General features: G+C 37.4%; 1 protein-coding gene across 2 annotated transcripts; it reads left to right on the forward strand.

The window, feature by feature from the left end:
* The first annotated feature begins 2,392 nt into the window (after positions 1–2,392).
* LOC108473941 (autophagy-related protein 18f-like) lies at positions 2,393–8,265 on the forward strand. 2 transcript variants are annotated; one of them, XM_017775772.2, is made up of 8 exons: positions 2,393–3,346; positions 4,066–4,521; positions 4,600–5,019; positions 5,306–5,542; positions 5,635–6,462; positions 6,667–6,833; positions 7,056–7,421; positions 7,990–8,265. In XM_017775772.2, exons 1-7 carry the CDS (start codon positions 3,149–3,151, stop codon positions 7,417–7,419), a joined length of 2,670 nt encoding a protein of 889 aa, XP_017631261.1. In that variant the 5' UTR covers positions 2,393–3,148; the 3' UTR covers positions 7,420–7,421; positions 7,990–8,265. The 2 variants fall into 2 exon arrangements, 1 of the variants encoding a protein (XP_017631261.1); XR_008274537.1 differs by having other exon boundaries at positions 2,399–3,346; positions 7,056–7,867.
* Positions 8,266–24,436: the final 16,171 nt, after the last annotated feature.

A 24,436-nucleotide genomic window follows, 5' to 3' on the forward strand; every position in this document is an offset into this window, starting at 1 on the left:
CACACAAATTGATAATTGGCTGATGAAATGACAACATTGAATTGAGAAATTGGCATATAATGGAAATTGAGAAATTGTTACCTTATTAATTGTTTGAACAGAGTCGGATATAGTTGGCATGCCATAGGATAGAAAGAGTTAAGGGTTATTCGACTACGTGTTGGACACACCCATTTTTCGGTTATAACGACCAGTGCTGGACACATCTATTTTTCGGTTTTACCGACTAGCGTTGGACACAACTTATTATTTCAGATTTATCCGATTGGCACTAGGTGCCAAATTGATGTGATTGATTGAATCTGTATATTCGTCCGAGTCAAGTTAATAAGGACATATATAATGTAAATAGAATAAATGATATTCAGATTTATTTGATACGATGATTGAATGATGCATATACATATTGAGAATCGGTTATACAAGCCCAGGGGGCCAATATGGAAACATGACAAATCAATGAATTTGAATTGGAATTTATATTATGAAACGAAGTAGTAATTGACATTAAATTGGAAATTGATATATATTTGGTAAAAAGATGAATTAATTTGATTTGAGAATGAAGTTCATATGATTTCATATGAATTTGATTGAGAATTCAAATTATGAAATGAAAATAATTTTTGGCATTAATTTGAAATGGGATGTATTGTGGGTAAATAGATTGTATGATATGATTAAGGTAGTGAATTGATTAAATGATTATTTGTTTTGTGAATGATAATGAAATGTTATATGATTGAGTTACTATATGGTATAATAAATGTTGAACTCACTTTTTTTATATTTGATTTGCCATGATAGGCAAACTTTACTATGCTAAGTAGCATGTAGTGTATTATTATAACTTGAGGTAAGTTACTTAGTTTTTTACCTTTGAACTTACTAAGCATTGTATATGCTTATCTTGTTTGTTTTCCTTTTCCCTGCAGATTACCAACTTGCAGAACATATCAAACACTATCCCGTTATTGATTCAATAGTCTTTCTATTATTTAAAACTTGGTTTTGTGGCATGTATATAGGCGATTTATTTTTGGTCAATCTTGAATGTTAGTACTTTGATTCTTGATTGTGGTTTGTGTTTTGAATGGTATTATGTTATGTATATAGGTTGTGTTTTTAAATCGTGAGTTTTGAAGTTAAGTTTTGAAAGTTGCAAAGTTTGGACTTGTTATTATGTAATGTTGTTTCTAAAGACTATTTGGCATGTTTGATGGAATGAATGGTATAAATATGTGTAGTTGAGGTGTGCTTATCCTTGAAACATGGTAGATTGTGAATTGATAATGCTTGATGAATAGTTGATTATTAGATATATGATATAAGGTTAGTTGTTGGCTTGAGACTTATACTGTCAACATTGATAAGTGTATAGCATGTCTTATGTTTGTTTAAAAGGTCAGATTTGGTATGTTTATCATGGCAAAAATGTACCATTTCATTTTGAGATACTTTGTTTCAATAAATCATGTTGGTATTATAATTGTTGAATCTTTTGGTAAAGATTTATGATTTGTTTATGATGGTGCGACAAAGGCATATTGGTTAGAACTTTAGGTTGTTTTGGTATCATGATTTAGATTGAATCCTTCAGGTGTTTTAGGTAAGATTTTGATGAAAATAAACATGTGTTTGGTAATGCTTAAGGGTTTGGATTATATGAGTTACAAAAGTGGCCATTTTTTGCATCACATGGTTTGCCACACGATCGTTTGTCACAAACTGTTGGTTGACACAACCGTGTGCCACTGATAATTTAGATGCAGGATTATTGACATGGTTTCAGTTTCTCACACAGCCTAGCCACACGGTCATGTGAATGTTTGCAAAGTTTTACAATTAGGTCTGACAACCACAGTTTGTTACACGGCTTGGCGACATGGCCGTTTGACTCTGCATTACATGACATCAATTTTGCACATAGTTTGTAGACATGATTGTGTGGTTCAGCACCACAGGGCCCTTGTACCCCCGTTTTACATTTTTTCCTCACTTTTATTTAAAGTTTTAATTAGTCCCTACTTAGTTCTGAATTATTTTTAGAGCTTTCGAAAGCTCGATTTAAGCTATTCTTGCATGAATAACATGTTTTAATTGAATGATTGATAACTATTGATTGGTTTAAAGAAGTTTACACATATTTATCATTTTTTTTGTTACTTATAATACAATGGTAAAAATATTTATTTATTTAAATTTTCTTTTGCCAAGTTTGATATATTTTTGGAATATATTGACATCATTATTAATTATATAGAATTATATTGCTATGTATTTTAGAAGGATTAATTTACTTAATGTAAAAATTAAGAGGACTGAAAAAGTGTTTTTACCAATAAAAAAGAAAATGAAAGTAATTGATAAGCTAATAAACAAGCAAGAGAGTAAAACATAAATGGAGGGTAAAAGAGACGATTAATCAATCAATCATTTAGAAAGAGGAATTCCAGAAGCCAGAGAGAAACCCTTTCAACTAAAATTATAATAAAATTCAACTTCTTATCTCTTTCTCTCTCTAAAATCCTTCATATTGCTTCACTCTTTTTCCTTTGTTTCTTCGGATTGTTTCCCAAGTTTCGATCCAAAAACCCTAAAATCTACTCCCTTTTAATCTCAATCGTTTTTTTATTTTAATTTATTTTAATTTCCCAATATTATTCCTTCAAAATTTTAATTTCTTCCCGAACCCCAAAAAAATTGTTTCTTTATTTTCTGTGTAATATTTTTTGATTTTTTCGTTTAATTCCAATCAAGAGCTTTAAGAAAAGTTTAGTTTACTATTTTTTAATAATAAAATAAAATTTTGGGTTTTTCTTCTTTGTTCTGTTTGGATTGGAAGTTTGTTTCTTTCTAGTTTTCCTGTATTATTATTTTTTGTGAAAAATATTCTCTATGTTTTATTTCCAATAGAGACACTTGTAACCCGAAAATTTCTTCAGTTAAGAGGTTGTTTCTTTCTGGGTTTTCATCAATTCCTCTTAATTTCTGCTTTGAAAAGAAAAACCCCAGATATTGGTTTAAATTTTTTAAGGAACAACCTTTAGTGTTATGTTAAAAGGAGATATTGGGGGAATTATCGGAGAGAAATTTGAATTTTCTGGATTGTTTCAATTTTGGGTTTCTTAATTGGGTGTTTGGGATTATGAGGAACAGTGGAGATGGACAAGGGCAATCTAAAACGCAAGGTGGTGGTGTCGTTTCCAAGTCAGCTCGGAGTTCATTACGTGCAATTTCCAGTTACTTCAGGATTGTTTCTTCCGGGGCTTCCACTGTGGCACGGTCGGCTGTTTCCGTAGCATCATCGATTGTGGACAGGGAAGACGATTCTGGGTATGATCAGGTAATAAGTAAGAAAATAGGAGTTTTCTTTTAATTTTTTTTTATGAGAAAATAGGAGTTTTCTTTTAATTTTTTTTTATGAATTTTTTCTTTTCTTTTTAATTTCCATGCGGAATTTGTTATAGAGTTGGAAAGCTTATTGGAGTTCAATTTAATGTGTCCTAAAAAGGAAAATGTTTCAGTATTCTTAGTATGCACACGTTGAGGTTTGTTATATGGAATTGGAATGTCTTAATGGGTTGAAATGTTCATAAGAGGAAGGCATTTTTTTCTTTAATTGGAGAACTTTAATATGCCTATATTGAGTTTCTTTTCTTAAAATGAAAGAGAAACATAGGTATTGTTTTGGTTATAGGGTGTATGATTTTAGGTTTAGTTTGGTGAATTTATTAGTTTGAGCTTTAAATTTGCTATTACTCATTTTGAAGATTTTGAGTTTTATTCCTAGAACTTAATGCTTTTAGGTGCCTTTTTTATTCAAGCTTTGAAAAAAAATGTTAGCGCATTTGCATGTTCCTTTTATTTCTGTTTTGGGAAGGGGAGATTGTGACATGTGGTGTGATTTTTGGTTGTGAGTTTAACTTACTTTGACCGGTTAATAATTGATGCATGTAGGAGGTATACTTTTAGGATAGTCTTTTCTAAATATGCTTTAAGATTAAGAGCATAGAGCAAATATGGCTAATATCATAGTCCTCTTTCGCTTTTGTTGATGTAAAGGTTAATTGGGCTGGCTTTGACAAGTTAGAAGATGAGAAAGGTGTCATTCGACAAGTTCTCCTGCTTGGTTATTGGTCGGGTTTTCAGGTTTGGGATGTTGAAGATGCTGATAATGTCTGTGACTTGGTTTCAAGACGTGATGGTCCCATTTCATTTATGCAAATGCTACCAAAACCAGTAGCAGCAAAGAGATCAGGAGACAAGTTTGCAAACAGCCGTCCCCTTTTGGTGGTTTGTTCTGATGGGTCCCTCTCTGTGGGTACTTGTATTCAGGATCATTCTTGCAATGGAAGCATACCACACAACAATTATTCAGGGAATGGTAGCATTGTTTCTGCCATTGTCCAGTTTTATTCCTTGAGATCTCAATCTTATGTACACAAGCTAAACTTTAGATCAGTTGTTTATTCTGTAAGGTGCAGTTCTCGAATTGTTGCTATAGCTCTAGCAACTCAGGTATGTTACCTTGTGCATATATTTTTTTGGGCATCCTTACGTCTAATCAGATATTCACTTAAGTTTTATATTTTGCAGATACATTGTTTTGATGCCACCACATTAGAAAGGGAATATACCATTCTTACAAATCCTATAATTACATCCTCCGCTGGTTCTGGAGGTGTAGGTTATGGACCTTTGGCAGTTGGTCCTAGATGGCTGGCTTACAGTGGTAGTCCAGTTGTAGGTTCTAATTGTGGACGTGTCAGTCCACAACATCTTATGCCTTCTGCAAGTTTCCCTGGTTTTTCTTCAAATGGGAGCCTGGTTGCACACTATGCAAAAGAATCAAGCAAGCAACTTGCTGCTGGGATTGTGACCCTAGGAGACATTGGATATAAGAAACTGTCAAGATACTTGCCGGACTCATACAATTCTGTGCAATCGGGAAGTCCTGGCTGGAAAGGAAATGGAAATGCTAATGGTCATTTTCTCGATACTGATAACATTGGAATGGTACATATTTTCTCCCCAAGCTGATTACACCTGCAACTTAGATTTGTATTTTCCAGGGCCTCCTTTTTCATTCTCTTTTACACATTTGGCCTCTTGTATAGTCTTTAATTTAACATCTGCAAATTGGTATGTTTGTAGTTAGACCTGTATGAAAAATTCTGTTAAATATGTTATGTATTTAGTAGATATCTTTTAATCTGAGACTTGCATCCTTCTTTTATTGGAAAAAAAATGCAAGCAAACCTTTTTTACATATGACTTATTACCTTTTCCATTGGCTTATCAGGTTATTGTTAGAGATATTGTCAGTAAGGTTGTTATTGCTCAGTTTAGGGCACACAAGAGCCCTATTTCAGCATTATGCTTTGATCCCAGCGGGACACTTCTTGTGACAGCTTCAGTTCAGGGTCATAATATCAACGTGTTCAAGATTTTGCCTGGACTTCAAGGAAGCACTTCTGCTTGTGATGTACCAGCATCACATTCACATCTCTACCGACTGCAGCGTGGTTTTACAAATGCTGTGAGTCTAGCATTAATGTTCAGTATCATTGTTAGCAGTTCATAGTGTCTTGCTTTTTTTCTTGATTGTTTCCCTTTCATTTGAGGTTTCAGGTAATACAGGATATTAGTTTCAGTGATGATAGCAACTGGATTATGATTAGTTCTTCAAGAGGGACAAGCCATCTATTTGCTATCAATTCAATGGGTGGATCTGTAAGTTTTCAGTCTGCTGATGCTGGTTTTGCTCCTAGAAGTAGCAGTTTGGGTGTTATGACTAAGCCACAAGTTCATTGGCCACCTAATATAGGAGTGCAAACACCTACTCAATCAAGTTTTTGTGCTTCTGGCCCTCCGGTGACACTTTCTGTTGTTAGCAGAATAAGGAATGGAAATAATGGTTGGAGAGGCACTGTAAGTGGTGCTGCAGCAGCTGCAACAGGCAGGATGGGTTCTCTTTCAGGGGCCATTGCTTCTTCTTTCCATAACTGCAAAGGCAATAATCTTTTGTTTACCGAGAGCAACTATTTGAAGACAAAATATCACCTTCTGGTTTTCTCTCCTTCTGGTTGTATGATACAGTATGCTTTGCGACTGTCCCCTGACCAAGATCCGACACCAGTTGTTTCTGGATTAAATGCAGCATATGAATCAACTACAGAATCTGATGGAAGGTTAGTAGTCGAGGCAATGCAGAAGTGGAATATTTGTCAGAAACAAACCCGAAGAGAGAGAGAAGATAATGCAGACATATATGGCGAGAATGGAACATCAGACACTGGTAAAGTATATCCTGAAGAAATCAAAGAGGGAACTACATTCACTAATCCATCCACTGTTGACAAAGCAAATACCAACCCTCAGGAAAAACATAATTTGTATATTTCGGAAGCTGAACTGCAGATGCATCAAGCTCAGACACCATTGTGGGCAAAACCAGAGGTATTAATCTGTTGTTAGGTTTGTCAGGTGTTTGGTTGTGGAGATAGTCCTGGGTATTCTGTGTCTGTGCACACATGGGTGTTGGAGGAGGTTGTTGAGAGAAAGAAGGGTTGGCCCGGGGGGGGGGGTCATCCCTGTTCTTTTAGTCTAAATATTTTCTTTTTTTTTGAGGAGACCTATCATTCTTGTTGTATTTATTTGCAGATATACTTTCAATCAATGGTGATGGATGACATCAACATGGCTGATGAAAATGCTTTTGTTGGGGAAGTTGAAATTGAAATGTTGCTAACTCGCATGATTGGAACACGGAAAAAAAGCTTAGTTCCAGTTTTTGATTACCTTCAAAGCTTTAAATTCCAGCAAGCAAGGTGTGCTGAAAGCTATTTATGTTAATCTGTTTTTCAGATTCTAAGGGTGCATGTCAATTCTTTTAGTACTTGCATACAAGTCCTGATACTTGGAGGTTTTTGGTTCATTGAATCATCCTTGGCTTTTCTTCGTTTTATTATCAATTGGCATTTCTTTCAACTGTTTGGCTTGCTTATGAACATCCATGGATATGTTATTAACTCTTATCATCTGGTTTACAGGGTTCCAACTGTAGATAGCAATAACAATGGATGGCTGCTGCATCAGAGGTCAGGTTTGTCTGAAAATGGCCGGCTTTCATGTAGAAGTATTTCTGGCTCTCTTAATTGCATGACCGAAAATGGTGATGCAGTTGATGAACTTCAAAATGGCATAGAAGAAACTAGATTGAATGGTCGTCAGATGCCTTTAGGAACTAAGGGCTTTGTAAATAGAAGTGACAGCCCTAAAACCAACACTCGGCTTGAGATTGTAAATAATAGTGAGAACTCAAGAATGGAAGCTCAACTCAAGTTTGTAAATAATAACAGTGAAGACCTCAATATGGGGAATCTTTTTGGAGATGAAGGTGATGAGTATGATTAGAGGTAATCTTATTATTTCTAGTTAAAATTATTTTGTTTAATGTTAACATTACATGTGTCCAAACTAATCATCTTTGCCTGCACAAGCTTGCATAAAACTGAAAAGTGATAGTTAATATAAAGTTCACAAGTTTCACCTGCACCTAGATGTTCATTATTCCTTGTAATGTATGATGATATGATGCCATCTTCCTCAGTTGGCGGATTTTGTTGTCACTTGTCATTGTAATGTGTCATTACTTTCCTCATAGTTTTATTTAATGGCTTGATAAAGCTCCGCACATAGGACACGGTGGACGCTCTGCTGTGACAAATAGTTTCCATATGAACTAACAAAGATTTTTAGATTATGAACTTGTATGCTTGAACAGGGTGTTGTACCCGTTGTTATGTTATTTGAGGCTAAGCCGTTTTTCGGGATTCCATCTGCTAAATATCAATTACTTTACGTATATCATCTTGATCCTTCTTTTTCCTTCTAATGCTTCTAGCTAAATTTGATTAGAAGACAAGCTTATTGTATTCTGATCATGATCATGAACTGAAGTTTGGCCTTAATCTCCTATTACAGGTGTGGAATTTTATTCTTTTGATTCTCCAGAGAGTCTGATTAACAGTGTTTAATACTTATGGGGGTGGCAATGTAAACAAGAGACAGACAATGGATGCTTCGGCTGTGAAGTGAATTGTTTAGTACCATGTTGTTGGGTTTTTCATATGTTAACTTTGTAAATTATAGACAATGAATTTCCCAATATTTAGTTGTGATATGTAAATAATAGAATTACCTTATTAACTCCAACTCTTCTATTCTATTAATTTAAAAAGTTTATTTGTTACCATTCAACTTGAGTTTCTAATTTTCCCTAATTGGAGTTTATATTTTGTTTTGATCAAGTTGCAATTATCCAAGTAAACAATTTGCAAGCTTCTCTTTTTCCCTAATTGGAGTTTATATTGTTTAGATTTGGATGAGTGTTCAAGTTGCAATTATCCTAGTAAAGAATTGCAAGTTTCTCTTTTTCCCTAGTTGGAGTTTATATTATTAAGATTTTGGTGATTGGGGGATTTTTTTAAATGTTCTATGTTTTTTTTATTGTCTATGTTTATGGTTGTTTTTAATAATGTTTGTCGTAACTATTTTTTTGAAAAACGGGGATCGACTTGGATTTAAAAACGAAAACGAAAAATGGGAGTCGCCACCAATCTTTTTTGATGAGGTGTGATCGGGTCACCTTTAAATTAACCATTTTAATAAAAGTTAAGATTTACTAAAATGATAGGTCTACGAAAATCAGAAAATGAGTTCGGGAGTCGGTTACGCACGAGGAAGGATTAGCACCCTTGATACGTCCAAAATTGGTACCTAGTTGATTAATTAATGTCTTAAAATCGAAGATTGAAAACTTTGAAGACTTTTGAAATACGATCATTCTTTATGAAAATGCTCTAGTGTTAAAGACCTTCTCGTCTCAAAATATAAAATGTCACATCCAGTGAGTTAGGACACGACATCTTGAATTTTCGAGAGCGAGCTTGCCTTTTATTTAAAATTAACGTGTTTTAAAAGATATTCGGTTAGTTAGGGTGAACGAGGAAAATTGAAACCCAGTGAGTTAGGGTACGTTTCCTCGAATTTCCGAACACCAAATATCGCCTTTATTCGCGAAAAATCTTATTTCGAAGTAACAAAATGTCATACTCGGTAAGTTAGGGCACCACACCTCGCATCCCCGAAAATAAGCATTTTTAAAATTCGTATTGTGATTTGAAAGAATATTTCGTGATTTAGGTTAAAAGAGAAAAATCGAAACCCAGTAAGTTAGGGCACGATTTTCTCAAATTTCCAAATACGGAATATCACTTTTATGAAAGGATTATTTTAAGGTATCAAAAAAACATGATGTGATTTAGTAAAATATGAAAGCAAATTATGGTATTAACACGTATAATAATATGATGATAGTGTCAAAACAATAACATGAACAGTTATAAAAGATGAAACAATAACGAGGCTAAGTATCATATAAATGTAAACAAGTACGTGGGGAAAATGGAATAATCGAACACGCAAGCAAATAAATAAATAAATAGATATAAAAATGGAAAAATAAAATGACAATGATAACGATAGTAATGATATAAAAGTATATACATATATGGGTTAAGGTATATACGTAACAATAGAGGTTATAAGATATATATATATATATATATATATATATATATATATGATAATAATAATAGTACAATATTAAAAGATGCATATCGTAGTATAAAAATGTATACGTAATATAATGAAAATTACATAGTGTATATACATATTAGTAATAATAATGGTAATAATAATAATAAAACATTACATAAATATATATTGAAAATAGATATATAATAATATTTAAAAGCATATACATAATATATACATAACATACGAAACAAAATATACACATAATATATTAAAACATATACATGACATACATAATATACATGATAAAACATAATATGATATTTACAATATATAGAACTATAATAAAATGATATACACGATATAAAATTAATTTACATGGGCATAATATGAAGTATAATATATAAATATATATTAAAAGTATGTATATATGATACAAATGTATTAACAAAACAATAATATCAAAACTAATAATAACAATAATATATAAATGTATACGTATATATGTTAAAGATATATAATAAAACATATATTAATATTAATAATAAATATAGAGGTAAAATAGATATAACAAAATGTATATAATAGAGTATTTAAATATATATACATAAAACATATATTAGGAACAACAATAATAATATATATAAAACAACTATAAGAATATATATAAAGTATATATATGTAGTATTAATTAAAAATGTCTAAATAATAATAGAATATGTTAAAAATAATAATACAAGAATAGTAAAATAGAATAATGAATAATATTAAAATAATAAAGAGTAAAAATAATATAGAAACCGTTATTAAATCTGAGAAAGGGACCAAGTTCGAAACAAATATTAAGTTTTGGGGCTGATTTAAAAAAAACTAATAAAGAGGAAAAGGACTGATTCGAACGTGCGAGCAAACAGGAGGGCCTAAAGGAGTAAATATCCCGACCTCCTAATACGGCGTCGTTCGTATAGGTACCAAATTAAAAACGAGATAAATTTTAGGGCTAGATTAAAAAAATAAAAAAAAACCTGATTGCAAAATATATGGAAAACAGAAGGACCGCGCGCGCAATTAGACCCTTATACGAAAACACGCGGATCCTGAGGCAGGTCGGAGCCGGGTCTCGGGTCAGGGTAGTTAAACGACGTCGTTTTTGGGTTTTGGCCTGGGCACCAAAACGGTGCTGTTTTGGTAGGCTATAAAAGCCTAAAAACTTCTAAAAAAATTCATTTTAGCTGCTAAGGGAAAAAAAGAGAGAGAGAGGGAGAGGAGATTCTCGTCAAGAGCCGCCACGTCGGGTCCCCGAACCACCGTCTTGCCATTGTCGTTGCCCACCGTGCACGGTGGTTGGAATTTCAAAAAGGTGATTTTTCTTCCCCATTTTTTTATTTATTATTTTTTATGTTTTATTCTATATATGCACACCCGTAGAAACAAAAAAAAAAAGACAAAAAGAGGAGAAAGAAACCGATTCAACTTAGGGAGTTTTGAACACCTTTTGATTTTTGATCTTTGATTTTGTCTTTAGGTTGCTCTTCTGCTTTTGATATTGCTGAAATCTCTATTACTTGTTTGTGTTTTTAAGATATAAAGTTGTTTTTCATTTAAAAAAAATGACCAAAACTCCATGGTCCTTCTATTCGGCTTTAAATAGCCATTTATATTACATTGTCTCTTCTTTGCAGGAAAACGGGCGGTGGAGCAGAGGCGACTTGTGCTGTTGACGTGACTGGGGCGATGGGAGTCAAAGGCGGTGAAGGCAAGTGGTTTAGGGTTTTAGATTTTGAAACCCTAAAATTGGGGCTAGTTGGGTTTGGGCCTCTGTTAGGGGTTAGGGGTTTTTTAGGCCCAAAATTGGGCTTGTACAGCTGCCCCTCTTTGCTTGTTGTCGTGTAACGAGAACAGAGCAAAGACTTTAAGAAAATACCAATTTTGCCCGGTCTCACCGCGTCTGGACTTGTTTAGCGCTTCTTTTCTTCAGGTAGCTCTATTTTAATCCATTGCATCTTGTTGCTTCACTCCGCTTCACTGCTCTACTGCAACTTCAGGGAAATAAGATTTATTATCTTCAGTCTGCTCCATTGCAACTTCAGGGAGGTAAGACTTGTGGCTTCAATCAATTCCGCTGAAACTTCGAAGAGATCTGCTGTAGCTCTTAGCCGCTCCAATGCCATTTCAGGGAGAAGACATTTGATTTTCAGCCCGTTACCCTACTGCTTAGGGGGTTAAGGCCGTCATCACATTTGATCCGTTTCCTTACTGCTTAGGGGGTTTAGATCTGTAAATTCAGTCTTCGATCTGCTCCACTACTGCTTAGGGAGATAAGATCTGTAAATTCAGCCTGTCACCCTACTTATTTAGGGGTTTAAGGTCTGTAAATTTAGCTTGTTACCCTATTGCTTAGGGGGTTAAGCCCATCATCTTCGATCTATTTCCCTACTACTTAGGGTGATAAGATCTGTAGACCTTTAGCCTGTTACCCTACTGCTTAGGGGGTTAAGGCTTGGTGGTTTGAATCTGCTTCACTGCACTTCAAGAAGGCAAGATTCGCCGTCTTTTGATCTGCTTCCCTACTGCTTAGGGTGATAAGATCTATGAACTTTAGCTTGTTACCTTACTGCTTAGGGGGTTAAAGCTCGTTGCCTTCGATCCATTTCCCTACTGCTTAGGGTGATAAGATCTTATGAACTTCAACTTGTTACCCTACTGCTTAGGGAGTTAAAGCTTGTCGCTTTCAATCTGTTTCCCTACTGCTTAGGAGGTTATGATCTATGAATTCAACCTGTTACCCTACTGCTTAGGTGGTTAAGTTCTGGTGAATTCACTAATTTTAGGAACATGACCTGTAGAATCAGTTTCATGTATCTATGCTTATGTTAAAGAATTAGGATGCTATGATCAAAATGAATCAAATGCTCCTAATTAGATGCATTATGAATGATCTATGAATGTATGGGTGCAACATGTTGTGAGCGTGAATCCCTTTTTATGTTTAGGTTGCCCTTGCTCTTTGTTTATCAAGGTTCTTTCACTGAAATGGTACCTTGTCTTCTTGTTCAGCTCAAATTTTGAACAGAAAACCCGAAGAGATGTTCCCAATTTAAACTCTTTCTTCTCATATGCTTCCAATCTTTGAGTTTGGTTAGTTCTAAATAATAGTCCTATTTTAGGTTCCTGTACTATTTAGAAACTTTTAGAGTAATACGCAGAACTCTTTTTGCGAAAATGGCTTTAGTCCATTAATCATCATTTCAATGCAAAATGCTTGAAAAGGATCATAACAATGTCAAAATTAAAATTTTTTAGAAACAAAATTTGAAGGGAATAGATTAATCACAATCAACAAACATTGCTAGAATACAAAATGAATAAAAAGGGAATAGATTAATCACAGTCAACAAACATTGCTGGAATACAAAATGAATAAAAAGGGAATAGGTGCCCCAGATATCGCAGCGTGAGCTTCTCTGTACTAACTTCTTGAGGACTCCCTTTTTGCTCAATATGTGTTTTAGGTGATCTAGAGTACCCTCGTAGATGCCCCAAGATGTAACATCTCTCTTCCTTGTTAATTTAGGTATCGTATGCCCCACCTTTGATCAATATTTGAATCACACTTTTACGGGTTTTCAATTCAAAACCCCTTTGGTCTCAAGGTGCTCTTTGCGAGTTTTCACCCTGGCCTCTCCTTCCTTTTTTTTAGGCGAAGTATTTCTTAATCGAATCCAAATTCACGGGATTGGGTAAAGCCTTGCCATCCATTTCGGCCAATATCAATGCTCCTCCAAAAAAGACCTTCTTTACCACATAAGGTCCTTCCCCATTAGGCATCCATTTTCCTCTGAAATCCTTTTGTATGGGCAGAATATTTTTCAATACTAGGTCTCCCTCGTGGAATTCTCTGGGACGAACCTTTTTGTTGTAAGCTCGCATCATTCGCTTTTGGTACATCTGACCATGACGAATAGCCCTTAGCCTCTTTTCTTCAATCAAATTCAGCTGATCGTATCGAGGCTGGATCCATTCTGCTTCATCCAACCTTACCTCTGACAAAACCCTGAGGGAAGAAATCTCGACCTCTATGGGTAAAACTGCCTCCACTCCATAGACCAATGAGAAAGGCGTTGCCCCGGTGGAAGTTCTGACAGACGTTCGATAGGCACAGAGGGCGAATGGCAATTTCTCATGCCAGTCTTTATAAGTCTCAGTCATTTTCCCCACAATCTTCTTGATGTTCTTATTGGCTGCTTCGACCGCACCGTTCATCTTCGGGCGATACGGTGACGAGTTGTGGTGTCTAATCTTGAATTGCCTACAGACATCCGTTATCGTACTGTTGTTCAAATTCAATGAGTTGTCAGATATGATCCTTTCTGGCATTCCATATCGACAGATGATTTCCTTTTTCAGGAACTTGCTAACTACCGATTTAGTTACATTAGCATATGAAGCGGCCTCCACCCATTTGGTGAAATAATCGATGACCATAAAGATGAAACGATGCCCATTTGAAGCTTTTGGCGAAATTGGCCCAATCACGTCCATGCCCCATATCGAGAAAGACCATGGCGAAGTCATGACATGCAGAGGTGAGGGAGGTACATTAATCTTGTCTCCATAGATTTGGAACTTATGACATCTTTTGGCGTAGTTAATACAGTCTCCTTCCATGGTGGACCAATAATAACCGAACCTCATAATTTGCCTGGCCATTGTAAAACTATTAGCGTGTGTCCCACAGACGCCCTCATGGACTTCTTCCAAGATTTTCTTAGCCTCAATAGCATCTACACATCTCATCAGTACCTGATCCTTCCTTCTTTTGTATAGGATCTCCCCGTCTAAGACATAGTCATGGGCCAGTCTTCTCAACGTTCTTTTATCATTCTCAGTAGCTTGGTCGGGGTACTCACGATTCTTCACATATCACAGGATATCATGGTATCAAGGGTGATCATCAATTTCTTCTTCTTCTTCGAGGTTGTAACAATGAGCCGGGGCCTCGTAAATGCTCATTTAGATTGGTTTCACATCTTCTGGTTGGTTCACCTTGATCATAGAAGCTAAAGTTGCTAGGGCGTCAGCCATTTGATTTTCTTCTCGTGGGAGGTATCAGAAGACAATATCATCAAACTCTTTAATTAACTCAAGGATCAACCTCCGGTAATTGATCAATTTGGGGTCTCTTGTCTCCCATTCACCTTTGAGTTGATAAATCACTAGGACAGAATCTCCATATACCTCTAACACCTTGATTTTACGTTCTATGGCTGCGCGTATTCCCATGATGCATGCTTCGTATTCTGCCATATTATTCGTGCAGTCAAAATCCAATTTACTAGTGAAGGGATAATGATCTCCGTTCGGGGATACCAGGACTGCCCCGATTCTATTGCCCACGGCATTTGATGCTTCCTCAAAGTTTAGCTTCCAAAGATGACCTTCTTGAGGGTCTTCTTCAGTGGTTGCTATGTACATTAGATCCTCATTTGGGAAGTCAAAGTTCAGAAGCTCGTAGTCCTCTAGGGCTCTGCTGGCTAGGAAGTCTGCTATCGCACTCCCTTTTACGGCCTTCTGGTTCACATAGACTATATCGAACTCAGAAAGTAGAATTTGCCATCGGGCCATTCTCCCGTTCAAGGCAGTTGACTCCATCAAGTATTTCAGAGGATCCATTTTAGAGATCAGCCAAGTTGTGTGGTACAACATGTATTGTCTCAGTCTTCGGGTTGTCCAGATTAAAGTACAACATAACTTTTCAATGAACGAGTATCTCGTCTCGCACTCAGTGAACTTTTTACTGAGGTAATATATCGCTCTTTCTTTCCTTCCCGATTCATCGTGTTGGCCAAGCACGCATCCCATAGAATTTTCAAATACCGTCAAATACAGTATCAGTGGCTTATTTGGACTAGATGGTGTCAACACTGGGGCATTAGCCAAATATTACTTAACTTTGTCGAAAGTCTTCTGGCATTCCTCGTCCCAAACACCAGGGTTGTGTTTTTTAAGGAGACGGAATATGGGGTCACATTTCTTGGTTAGTTGTGAAATAAACCGAGCGATGTAATTTAGTCTTCCTAGAAATCCCCGAACTTCCTTCTGAGTACGTGGTGGAGGTAACTCTTGTATGGCTTTGACTTTATCTGGGTCAATCTCAATCCCTTTTTCACTGACCACGAATCCTAGCAGTTTTCCTGACCTGGCCCCGAAGGTACATTTTGCGGGATTGAGTTTCAACTGAAATTTCCTCAACCTCGAAAATAATTTCCTCTAGACTTGCACATGCTCTTCTTCAGTCCGAGATTTGGCGATCATGTCGTCGACATAGAATTCAATTTCTTTATGCATCATATCATGGAATAGGGTTACCATGGCTCTCTGATATGTTGCTCCCGCAGTTTTCAATCCAAATGGCATCACCTTATAGCAAAAGGTTTCCCACATGGTCACAAATGTGGATTTATTCATGTCTTCAGGATGCATCTTGATCTGATTGTATCTTGAAAAACCATCCATGAAGGAGAAGAGTGAGTAACCTGCCGTGTTGTCCACTAAGGTGTCCATATGAGGCAACGGGAAATTATCCTTCGGGCTGGCTTTGTTTAAGTCTCTATAGTCTACACACATCTGTACTTTTCCATCTTTTTTAGGGACGGAGACGATGTTGGCTACCCATTCCGAGTACTTAACTACTTGTAAGAATCAAATTACTTCTTGACCTCCTCTTTTATTTTCAACAAAACATCGGGCCGTATCCTTCGAAGCTTTTGCTGAACTGGTTTGCATTCTTCATTGATGGGGAGACTGTGTATCACAATGTTAGTACTTAGCCCAGGCATATCTTGATATGACCATGCAAAGACATCCTTGAACTCTTGGAGTAACTCAATAAGGTTCCGCTTGGTCTCTGTGGTAATGCAAGCTCCGATCTTTACTTCTTTTTTTTTCTAGTTCATCTCCTAAGTTCACGACTTCTATAGTCTCTTTGTGGGGTAGAATCTGTTTCTCCTCGTGTTCTACCATCCTTAACAAATCAGGGGATAAGTTACAGTCTCCGTCATCCTCAAAGTCCTGAGATCCCTCTAGACACATATCCCGCTCAAAAGGAGACTTTGAATTAGTAGCAATGTCACTCACATCATTGATATCTGGAGACCTGTTATAGGTGCGAAGAAAGATACAAAGAATAAGAGAATCTAAGAACAATAATATGTATGGCATGATTATAAGTGAAAGAATAAAAGAATATTTGCACGGAATAAGTCAAAAGGATGCATTTCATTGAAATAGCGATTTCGAATATAAGCCTATTTCACAAAAAGACACATATTACTCCTAGGCCTAGAGCAATAAGTGTGTTTTGGACATTACTCTTAGTTAGTTCTAAAGACTACAGGAATCTCTTCCGCGATCCAATTATTCAGAACACTTTCCTGCTCATAGGGGTGAATGCCCGACAAATTCTCTACCCCCGTTCCTTCTTCATATGTGGCGTTGATGTCTAAACTCCCCATCATTCTTTCCACAATTTCCTTTCCCGACATCTTTTGCTTGGGGTGAATGACTCCTCCCGACACAAAAGTCTTCGAAATATGGGGGAAGATCATTGGTTCCCATTTGACTTCTCCCCCGTTCAATCGCGCTTTCCTTCTCTCTTACTTCTGCTCAAGTTCCTTCTTTCTTTGTTTCATGTCTGGCTTAAACCCTAACCCAAAACGGTCTTATTTGTCCTTCATATTGGTACATTGATCCTTCCCTGAAGGTATCTCCTGAGTCTTTTTCCGGGTAGAGCCTCTTTTCTAACAGTTAGTCGTAGTCCCATTCTTGTAGTCTCAGATAACCTGGGCATTGGAATCTTATTTCCTTCGGTAATGAACGTCGTGTTCAAGAGCTCCAAAGATCGAAAAGAACACTCGATTGCTTCGTCATTTGCCTCTAGATATGGGGCGTCAGTGGTTATTGCTGCAATGATGTCTTCTTCCGCATTGATCGTTATTAACCGACCTTCGGTTACCAATTTCAACTTTTAGTGCAGCGAAGAAGAGATTGCCCCTGCTGAGTGTATCCATGGCCTCCACAATAGGCAATTATACGAAGGCTTAATGTCCATGACCAAGAAATCTACCTCGTACGTGCTCGGTCCGATTAAGAGGGGTATTTCAATTCTCCCCATTACCTTCCTTTCCGTGCCATCAAATGCTCTCACTACATTTTGGCATGTCTTCATATGGGAACTATCCACTGGCAACCTACTCAGCGTAGATAGGGGTAGGACATTCAGTGCAGACCAATTGTCAATCAATACCCCCGGTAATATGTACCCTTTACAGCGAGTCGTGATGTGCAAAACTTTAGTTGATCCTCGGCCCCCTGGTCGTACCTCATATTCATTGAAGAATATGAAGTTGTTGGCACTTATATTGTTGACTAAGCGGTCCAGTTTGTTTACAGAGATATCGTTAGCAACATAAGTTTCATTCAGCACCTTCATCAATGCGCTGCGATAGGTTTCGGAGCTTAAAAGTAAGGCCAGTACCGATATACGAGCTGGCTATTTGTGCAACTATTCTATGACACTATATTCGCTATGCTTTAGAAATTTTAAGAATTCCTTGGCTTCTTTTTCAGTCACTATTCATTAACAGTTGGTTCAGGCCCCGCCAGCTTCTCTTTCTTTTGCTCAATTACTAATGATTTTTCTTTAACCTGTTCGACTTTTGTATTTGGGGTGTAACGCCTTCCGCTACGCGTATAAAAACCCTCGTCTTGAACTTCCTCTGATGCATTAATCGGGGTCTCTTCTCCCAAGAATGTCACATTGCAGCTATAGTTTCACGGTACCCTTTTGCTATCATTGTAAGGGAAAGCAACGGGCTTCTAGATTACGACCTTTGGCGCAACTTGTGCCCAACTTCATTCATTCTCGGACGTGATATGATAATCACTGGCTGGTTGAATTTGTAAACATCCTTCATCGACCCCTCTTCGGAGGCACACACATCTGCTTCTTCCGGGCTCCCGACATATTCGAAGAATTCCAGCTCCTTATTATCCATCAATCCTTGTAACAAAGCCCTGAATCCACTGCATTTCTGAATCTTGTGATCCTCTTGATCATGAAACTCGCAATAATTATTTAATTCTCGAGGTCTGACCCTTGAATTCTGTGCTATCAACCCTCTTTCCACCATTTTCTTCCATACTTCTTTCAACGGGGTATTCACTTCGGCAACATTCGTCTTAATTTCTTTCCCTGAACTCTCAGTTACCACATTTATTCCATTATCCCCATGGTTAGGTAACGGATTCTCTGTACTGGATGTATCATCAAATTTCATAATCCCCATGTTGATGAGTCTTTCAACCAATTTCTTGAAAGTGGTGCAGTTTTCTATCGAGTGTCCTGTGGCTCCCGTATGGTATTCGCATTGGGCATTTGCGTCATACCATTTGGGGTATGGAGGTTGCATTGGCTTCAGATAGAAGGGAGACACGATATGTACATCAAATAAACTTTGATATAACTCCTTGTACGTTATTGGAATGGGCGTAAATTGGAGTTTCTCCCTATTTTGTTTTGTGTTGGGCTCTTGTTTGGAGGGCCCTGCTGTCCAATAGTTGTCGACCTTGGTTGGCTTACGGTGATCGATTTCGAATATGAGCTCACATTATTCATCTCGTGCTCTTTTTTTCTCGGCGCTGACCTCTTGGCGTTTTCCCCAGCCTCTATTTTCTCACATCTTATGGCATTTTCTATCATTTCTCCAGACATTACTATGTCAGAAAAACTCTTGGTTGCGCTACCCAGCATATGGTTAATAAAAGGTGCCTTCAGGGTATTGATGAAGAGTATAGTGGTTTCCTTTTCTAACAGAGGGGGTTGGACTTGTGTGGCCATTTCTCTCCATCGCTGGGCGTACTGCCTAAAGCTCTCATTATGTTTTTTCTCCATATTCTGTAAAGTGATTCTATCAAGGGCTATGTCTGCTACATGACCGTACTGCTTTATGAAGGCTTGTGCTAAATCTTTCCATGAACTGATCTGGACGTGACTCAGTTGGTTGTACCATCTAGAAGCGGCCCCAACCAGACTTTCTTGGAAGGAGTGAATTAATAGTTGGTCATTATTGACATGGCCTGCCATTCGTCTGCAGAACATAGTGATGTGAGCTTCGGGACAGCTAGTCCCGTTGTATTTCTCAAATTTCAGAGTTTTGAACTTGGGAGGGAGTACCAGGTCCGAAACCAAACTTAATTCCTTAGCGTCGATTCCACCACGATAATCGGTGCTTTCTATTTTTTTAAATTTTTCTTCCAACCATCTACACCTTTCTTCAAGCTCTCTCGGGAGTTCTACCATTGTCTTTTCTGCTTCTGTTACTTCATCGAGATTGAGAACCACAGGGTTGGTTAGGTTGTCCCCCGGATTAGAGCCCGAGCCGGCTTGATAATTCATTGGTGCCGAAACACCGGCCTGAAATGGTTGGGGCCTAATTGTGACCAATGGCCTTTTTGGGTACATGTCAGGTTGTGTTTGAACGTCTGCTGGGGCAAAACCCAGAAGGTAGGTAGGATCTTCATTATCTTCTCCCGCATTGATCAAAAGGCTTTTCCCTTTTTTTAATCCGCCAGCCAGTAGACGAGTTAATTGGTCCATCATGCTTTTCTGGGACTCCAACATATGGTCGCTCATATCTTGCTGGATTTTGGCAACCTGTTCTTGCATACGTGCTTGTAATTGATCCTGCATCTCTTTTTGCATTTGTTCCAATCTCTCTAACCTTTGGTCCATTGCTTTTGTTTTTCCCCTTGTACCGTAACGATGTTCCAGGGTAACTGCCATAATTTTTAGGGTTTCTTGTGAGTTTTAGTGCGTATGATGCAATGCTGATGCATGAATGCGATGAATGCAAAAAAAACGTTGATTCCAATTCGATTTCATTAGAGTAACTTTTCTAGAAAATAAGTTTCTTTTCATAAAATAGATTACATATAAGGTTTGGCCCTGATACTTAAGGCCTTGACCTGCCTAAGAAGCCAAGCTAGCTCTCGGTCTCGGTCCGATTCTGACTCGTATTTTAAACTCAGCACATCGGCTTGTACTGCTAATGTTTGCAAGTGATCAGCAACCTCTCGCACTTGAGTCAAAGCTTCGCCCATGACGTAGTCCCTGCTCCTGACTTGGTCTTGAGATTGATGAAGTTGCTCATTTCATCGCTCGTTATTTACCTCGAAGAGTTCTATCTGAAGTTCACAATTTTGCAATGCTGTTTTGAGTTCTTCTATATTCTCTTTTAATTCTTCGATTCTGTTCTGACTAGCTTTCAACTCGATTGCAAAGTTACGCGAGCGATACTGATACAATGACCTCTCTAACTCTGATACCCGGATCTTTAACCCATTCTTTCTCATTCTGGCTTTCTACCAAACTTCTTTTCAGAGCACCTTCTCGAGCTTGAGCATCGCGGAATTTTTCTTCCCACTGGTTGGCTTTGCTTTATTCTTCTTTAACTTCATGTTGCCACTGTTCGGATGTTTTTCCTAACCCAGCGGTTCTCATTGATATGGGCAGCTTCTTATAGTCTGTTTTCAAACTGTCCAAGTCCTCTTCAGCCTTGTTTTTCCCTTTTCTGAGTTTTTCAGCTTCTAGTTTCTGGACATCGACATCTAACCCTAACTGCATCTTTTCTTCTTCCAACTGCTCGATCCTTTTTTCTAGCTCCAGACTCTTTCTCTTAAAATCTTGCCTGATGATTTCTAGCTTAGATGGGATTACTTTCAAGTGCTCCTCTATCGACTGAGGATTCCCTTGATCTGATGTAGGGATGTTGTCGTTAATCCTCTGATTCCACCATCGGTCGTACTCAAGAGTAGTCATGGGATTGGCAGTAAACTTCTTCATTCTACGAGTCTGGTTCCATGCATTTGATATCTCGCGAACTTTCTTTTTGTAATTATTCCCTGTGAACACGAACTCGCACTGGGCTAACCCGTATGTTAGTGGTGTAAACTGTCTGGATCTGTACTGTCTTAATGCAAGCAGAGGAGCATATCCGACGGCTCCCCATACTCCTAACGAGGGAACCCAATCGAAATCTCCACATCGGTATAATATTTCATCAGGAACCATCCACGGGGCTCTCCATTCAACGTCTTCTTCTTGCAAATTTTGAAAAACCGTCATCCAATTTTCTTCTGTGACATCATCTCGCCTCAGAGTAGCCACTAACTCTTTTAGTGGAGAGTAATTTTTAGAGAAGATACGATACGAGTCCTTTTTCACTTTCCAAAAATGACTGTTGAACCAAGATAGCAAGAGTTGTGCACATCCAATAAATCTCCCTTCACCCACTCTTCTACAAGCATTCAATGATCTAAAAGTTTCAGCCAAGATTGCGGGTACAGGTGTGGTTCCTTTACCAAGCCTGTCAAAAAGGTCGGTAACAGCCTCGTCTACATGCCCCAAAGCTTTGGGGAAGATGACCAGTCCATAAATGCTCAAGGCAAAGACATCTACCCTTTTCTTCACGTTGGGGTGCGCTAAGATTAGATCCCTTAGGTTCCTCCAAGGAATGCATTTACAATCTCTTTTTTGTTTGATCCGGGTTGTCACCCACTGTTCGCTCATCCCTGTGATGTTCATCAGCTTTTTCGAAAATGCTGGAACATTAGCGGGTCTGGAATAAATTCTGTCAACCTGAATCTTCGGGCAATGGAGCAAGGTCGTGTATTCTTCTATAGTAGGTACCAAATCTACTTTCCTGAAAGTGAAGCAACTGTAAGCAGAATTCTAATATTGGGTAAGGGCTCGAAACATGTGTTCATATACCTTGACGTCGAGCAGATAAGGTAAATCACCGTAATGACAATAGAATAGTTGTTTGACCTCGTCGTCCCACTGACCCCAAATTTCTTTCATCTCTTGGAGATTATTCTGAGTTACGCTGATCCGAGTAAAATTCCATAACTCGACACATACCCCCGGTAAGATCACCTTTCTCTTGTTGTGTTGTCTCAGCCCATATCCGGACAGCCGCGTTGTCTTCTACTTTATCAAAAAACCCCTTTTCCATGATAAGCTATCTATTTAGGAACCGAATGTGAATCAACACCTTTTATGATGAAAATGCCATGCAAATACAATCAAAGTAAAACAAAGTAAGTCAGTAATTTATACACAGTTCAAAGCAAACAAAGAATAATAAATATAGCACTTGCTCAGGTAACCACTAGGGCTTCGGAGTGGCTCTACCTAGGGTGGGTTCTTAAGGCTCGCTACATGGGGTTTGGTTCTAGAGTAAGGGTACCTGAACCAGCAGATTCCTCGATCTTCACCCATTATAGGCTCATACAGACCGAGTTTAGTTCAGGGGAATACATTTCCCTATGGCTGCACGGAGATGAAAATCTCACAAAGACATAGGTACGGATGTATCCCGAAAAAGATCCACTATCTTGCACGAAGGTGAAAACCTCACGAAGGAGTAGTTTCTCACTCCCACTCAAAGGGGTGTGACCACAGCGGTCATGCAATGCAATGTGCGAGGATATATGCATAAAAACTCGAAGAGATTAAAGAAAATAGGAATAAAATGATGGAAATCGCAAGAAAAACATGTGAAATGCAATGAAAGGACCGTATATCAAAATCAAATTTTCAATTTTCGACAAAAAGACAAAAGTTAATCAACTTGTGGCTTGACTCTCTTTTTTGTCCCTAGTGGAGTCGCCAAGCTGTCATAACCATTTTTTTGAAAAACGGGGATCGACTTGGATTTGAAACGAAAACGAAAAATGGGAGTCGCCACCAATCCTTTTTGATGAGGTGTGGATCGGGTCACCTCTAAATTAACCATTTTAATAAAAGTTAAGATTTACTAAAATGATAATTTTGGGTCTACGAAAATCAGAAAATGAGTTCGGGAGTCGGTTACGCACAAGGAAGGATTAGCACCCTCGATACGCTCAAAATTGGTACCTAGTTGATTAATTAATGTCTTAAGATCGAAGATTGAAAACTTTGAAGACTTTTGAAATACGATCATTCTTTATGAAAATGCTCTAGTGTTAAAGACCTTCTCGTCTCAAAATATAAAATGTCACATCCAGTGAGTTAGGACACGACATCTTGAATTTTCGAGAGCGAGCTTGCCTTTTATTTAAAATTAACGTGTTTTAAAAGATATTCGGTTAGTTAGGGTGAACGAGGAAAATCGAAACCTAGTGAGTTAGGGTACGTTTCCTCAAATTTCTGAACACCAAATATCGCCTTTATTCGCGAAAAATCTTATTTCGAAGTAACAAAATGTCATACTCGGTAAGTTAGGGCCCCACACCTCGCATCTCCTAAAATAAGCATTTTTAAAATTCGTATTGTGATTTGAAAGAATATTTCGTGATTTAGGTTAAAAGAGAAAAATCGAAACCCAGTAAGTTAGGGCACGATTTTCTCGAATTTCCAAATACGGAATATCACTTTTATGAAAGGATTATTTTAAGGTATCAAAAAAACATGATGTGATTTAGTAAAATATGAAAGCAAATTATGGTATTAACACGTATAATAATATGATGATAGTGTCAAAACAATAACATGAACAGTTATAAAAGATGAAACAATAACGAGGCTAAGTATCATATAAATGTAAACACGTACGTGGAGAAAATGGAATAATCGAACACGCAAGCAAATAAATAAATAAATAGATATAAAAATGGAAAAATAAAATGACAATGATAACGATAGTAATGATATAAAAGTATATACATATATGGGTTAAGGTATATACGTAACAATAGAGGTTATAAGAAATATATGAAAGAAATATATATA

This window comes from Gossypium arboreum, chromosome 11, assembly GCF_025698485.1.
Source record: "Gossypium arboreum isolate Shixiya-1 chromosome 11, ASM2569848v2, whole genome shotgun sequence".
NCBI lineage: Eukaryota > Viridiplantae > Streptophyta > Magnoliopsida > Malvales > Malvaceae > Gossypium > Gossypium arboreum.

What these genes read in the sequence shown, in the direction of transcription:
- LOC108473941 (XM_017775772.2), top strand. Translation starts at nt 3,149, where the DNA reads ATGAGGAACAGTGGAGATGGACAAGGGCAATCTAAAACGCAAGGTGGT. An exon ending in AGCGTGGTTTTACAAATGCT is followed by an intron (nt 5,543 to 5,634) that starts GTGAGTCTAGCA and finishes TTGAGGTTTCAG; the next exon opens with GTAATACAGGATATTAGTTT. An exon ending in TTTAAATTCCAGCAAGCAAG is followed by an intron (nt 6,834 to 7,055) that starts GTGTGCTGAAAG and finishes TCTGGTTTACAG; the next exon opens with GGTTCCAACTGTAGATAGCA.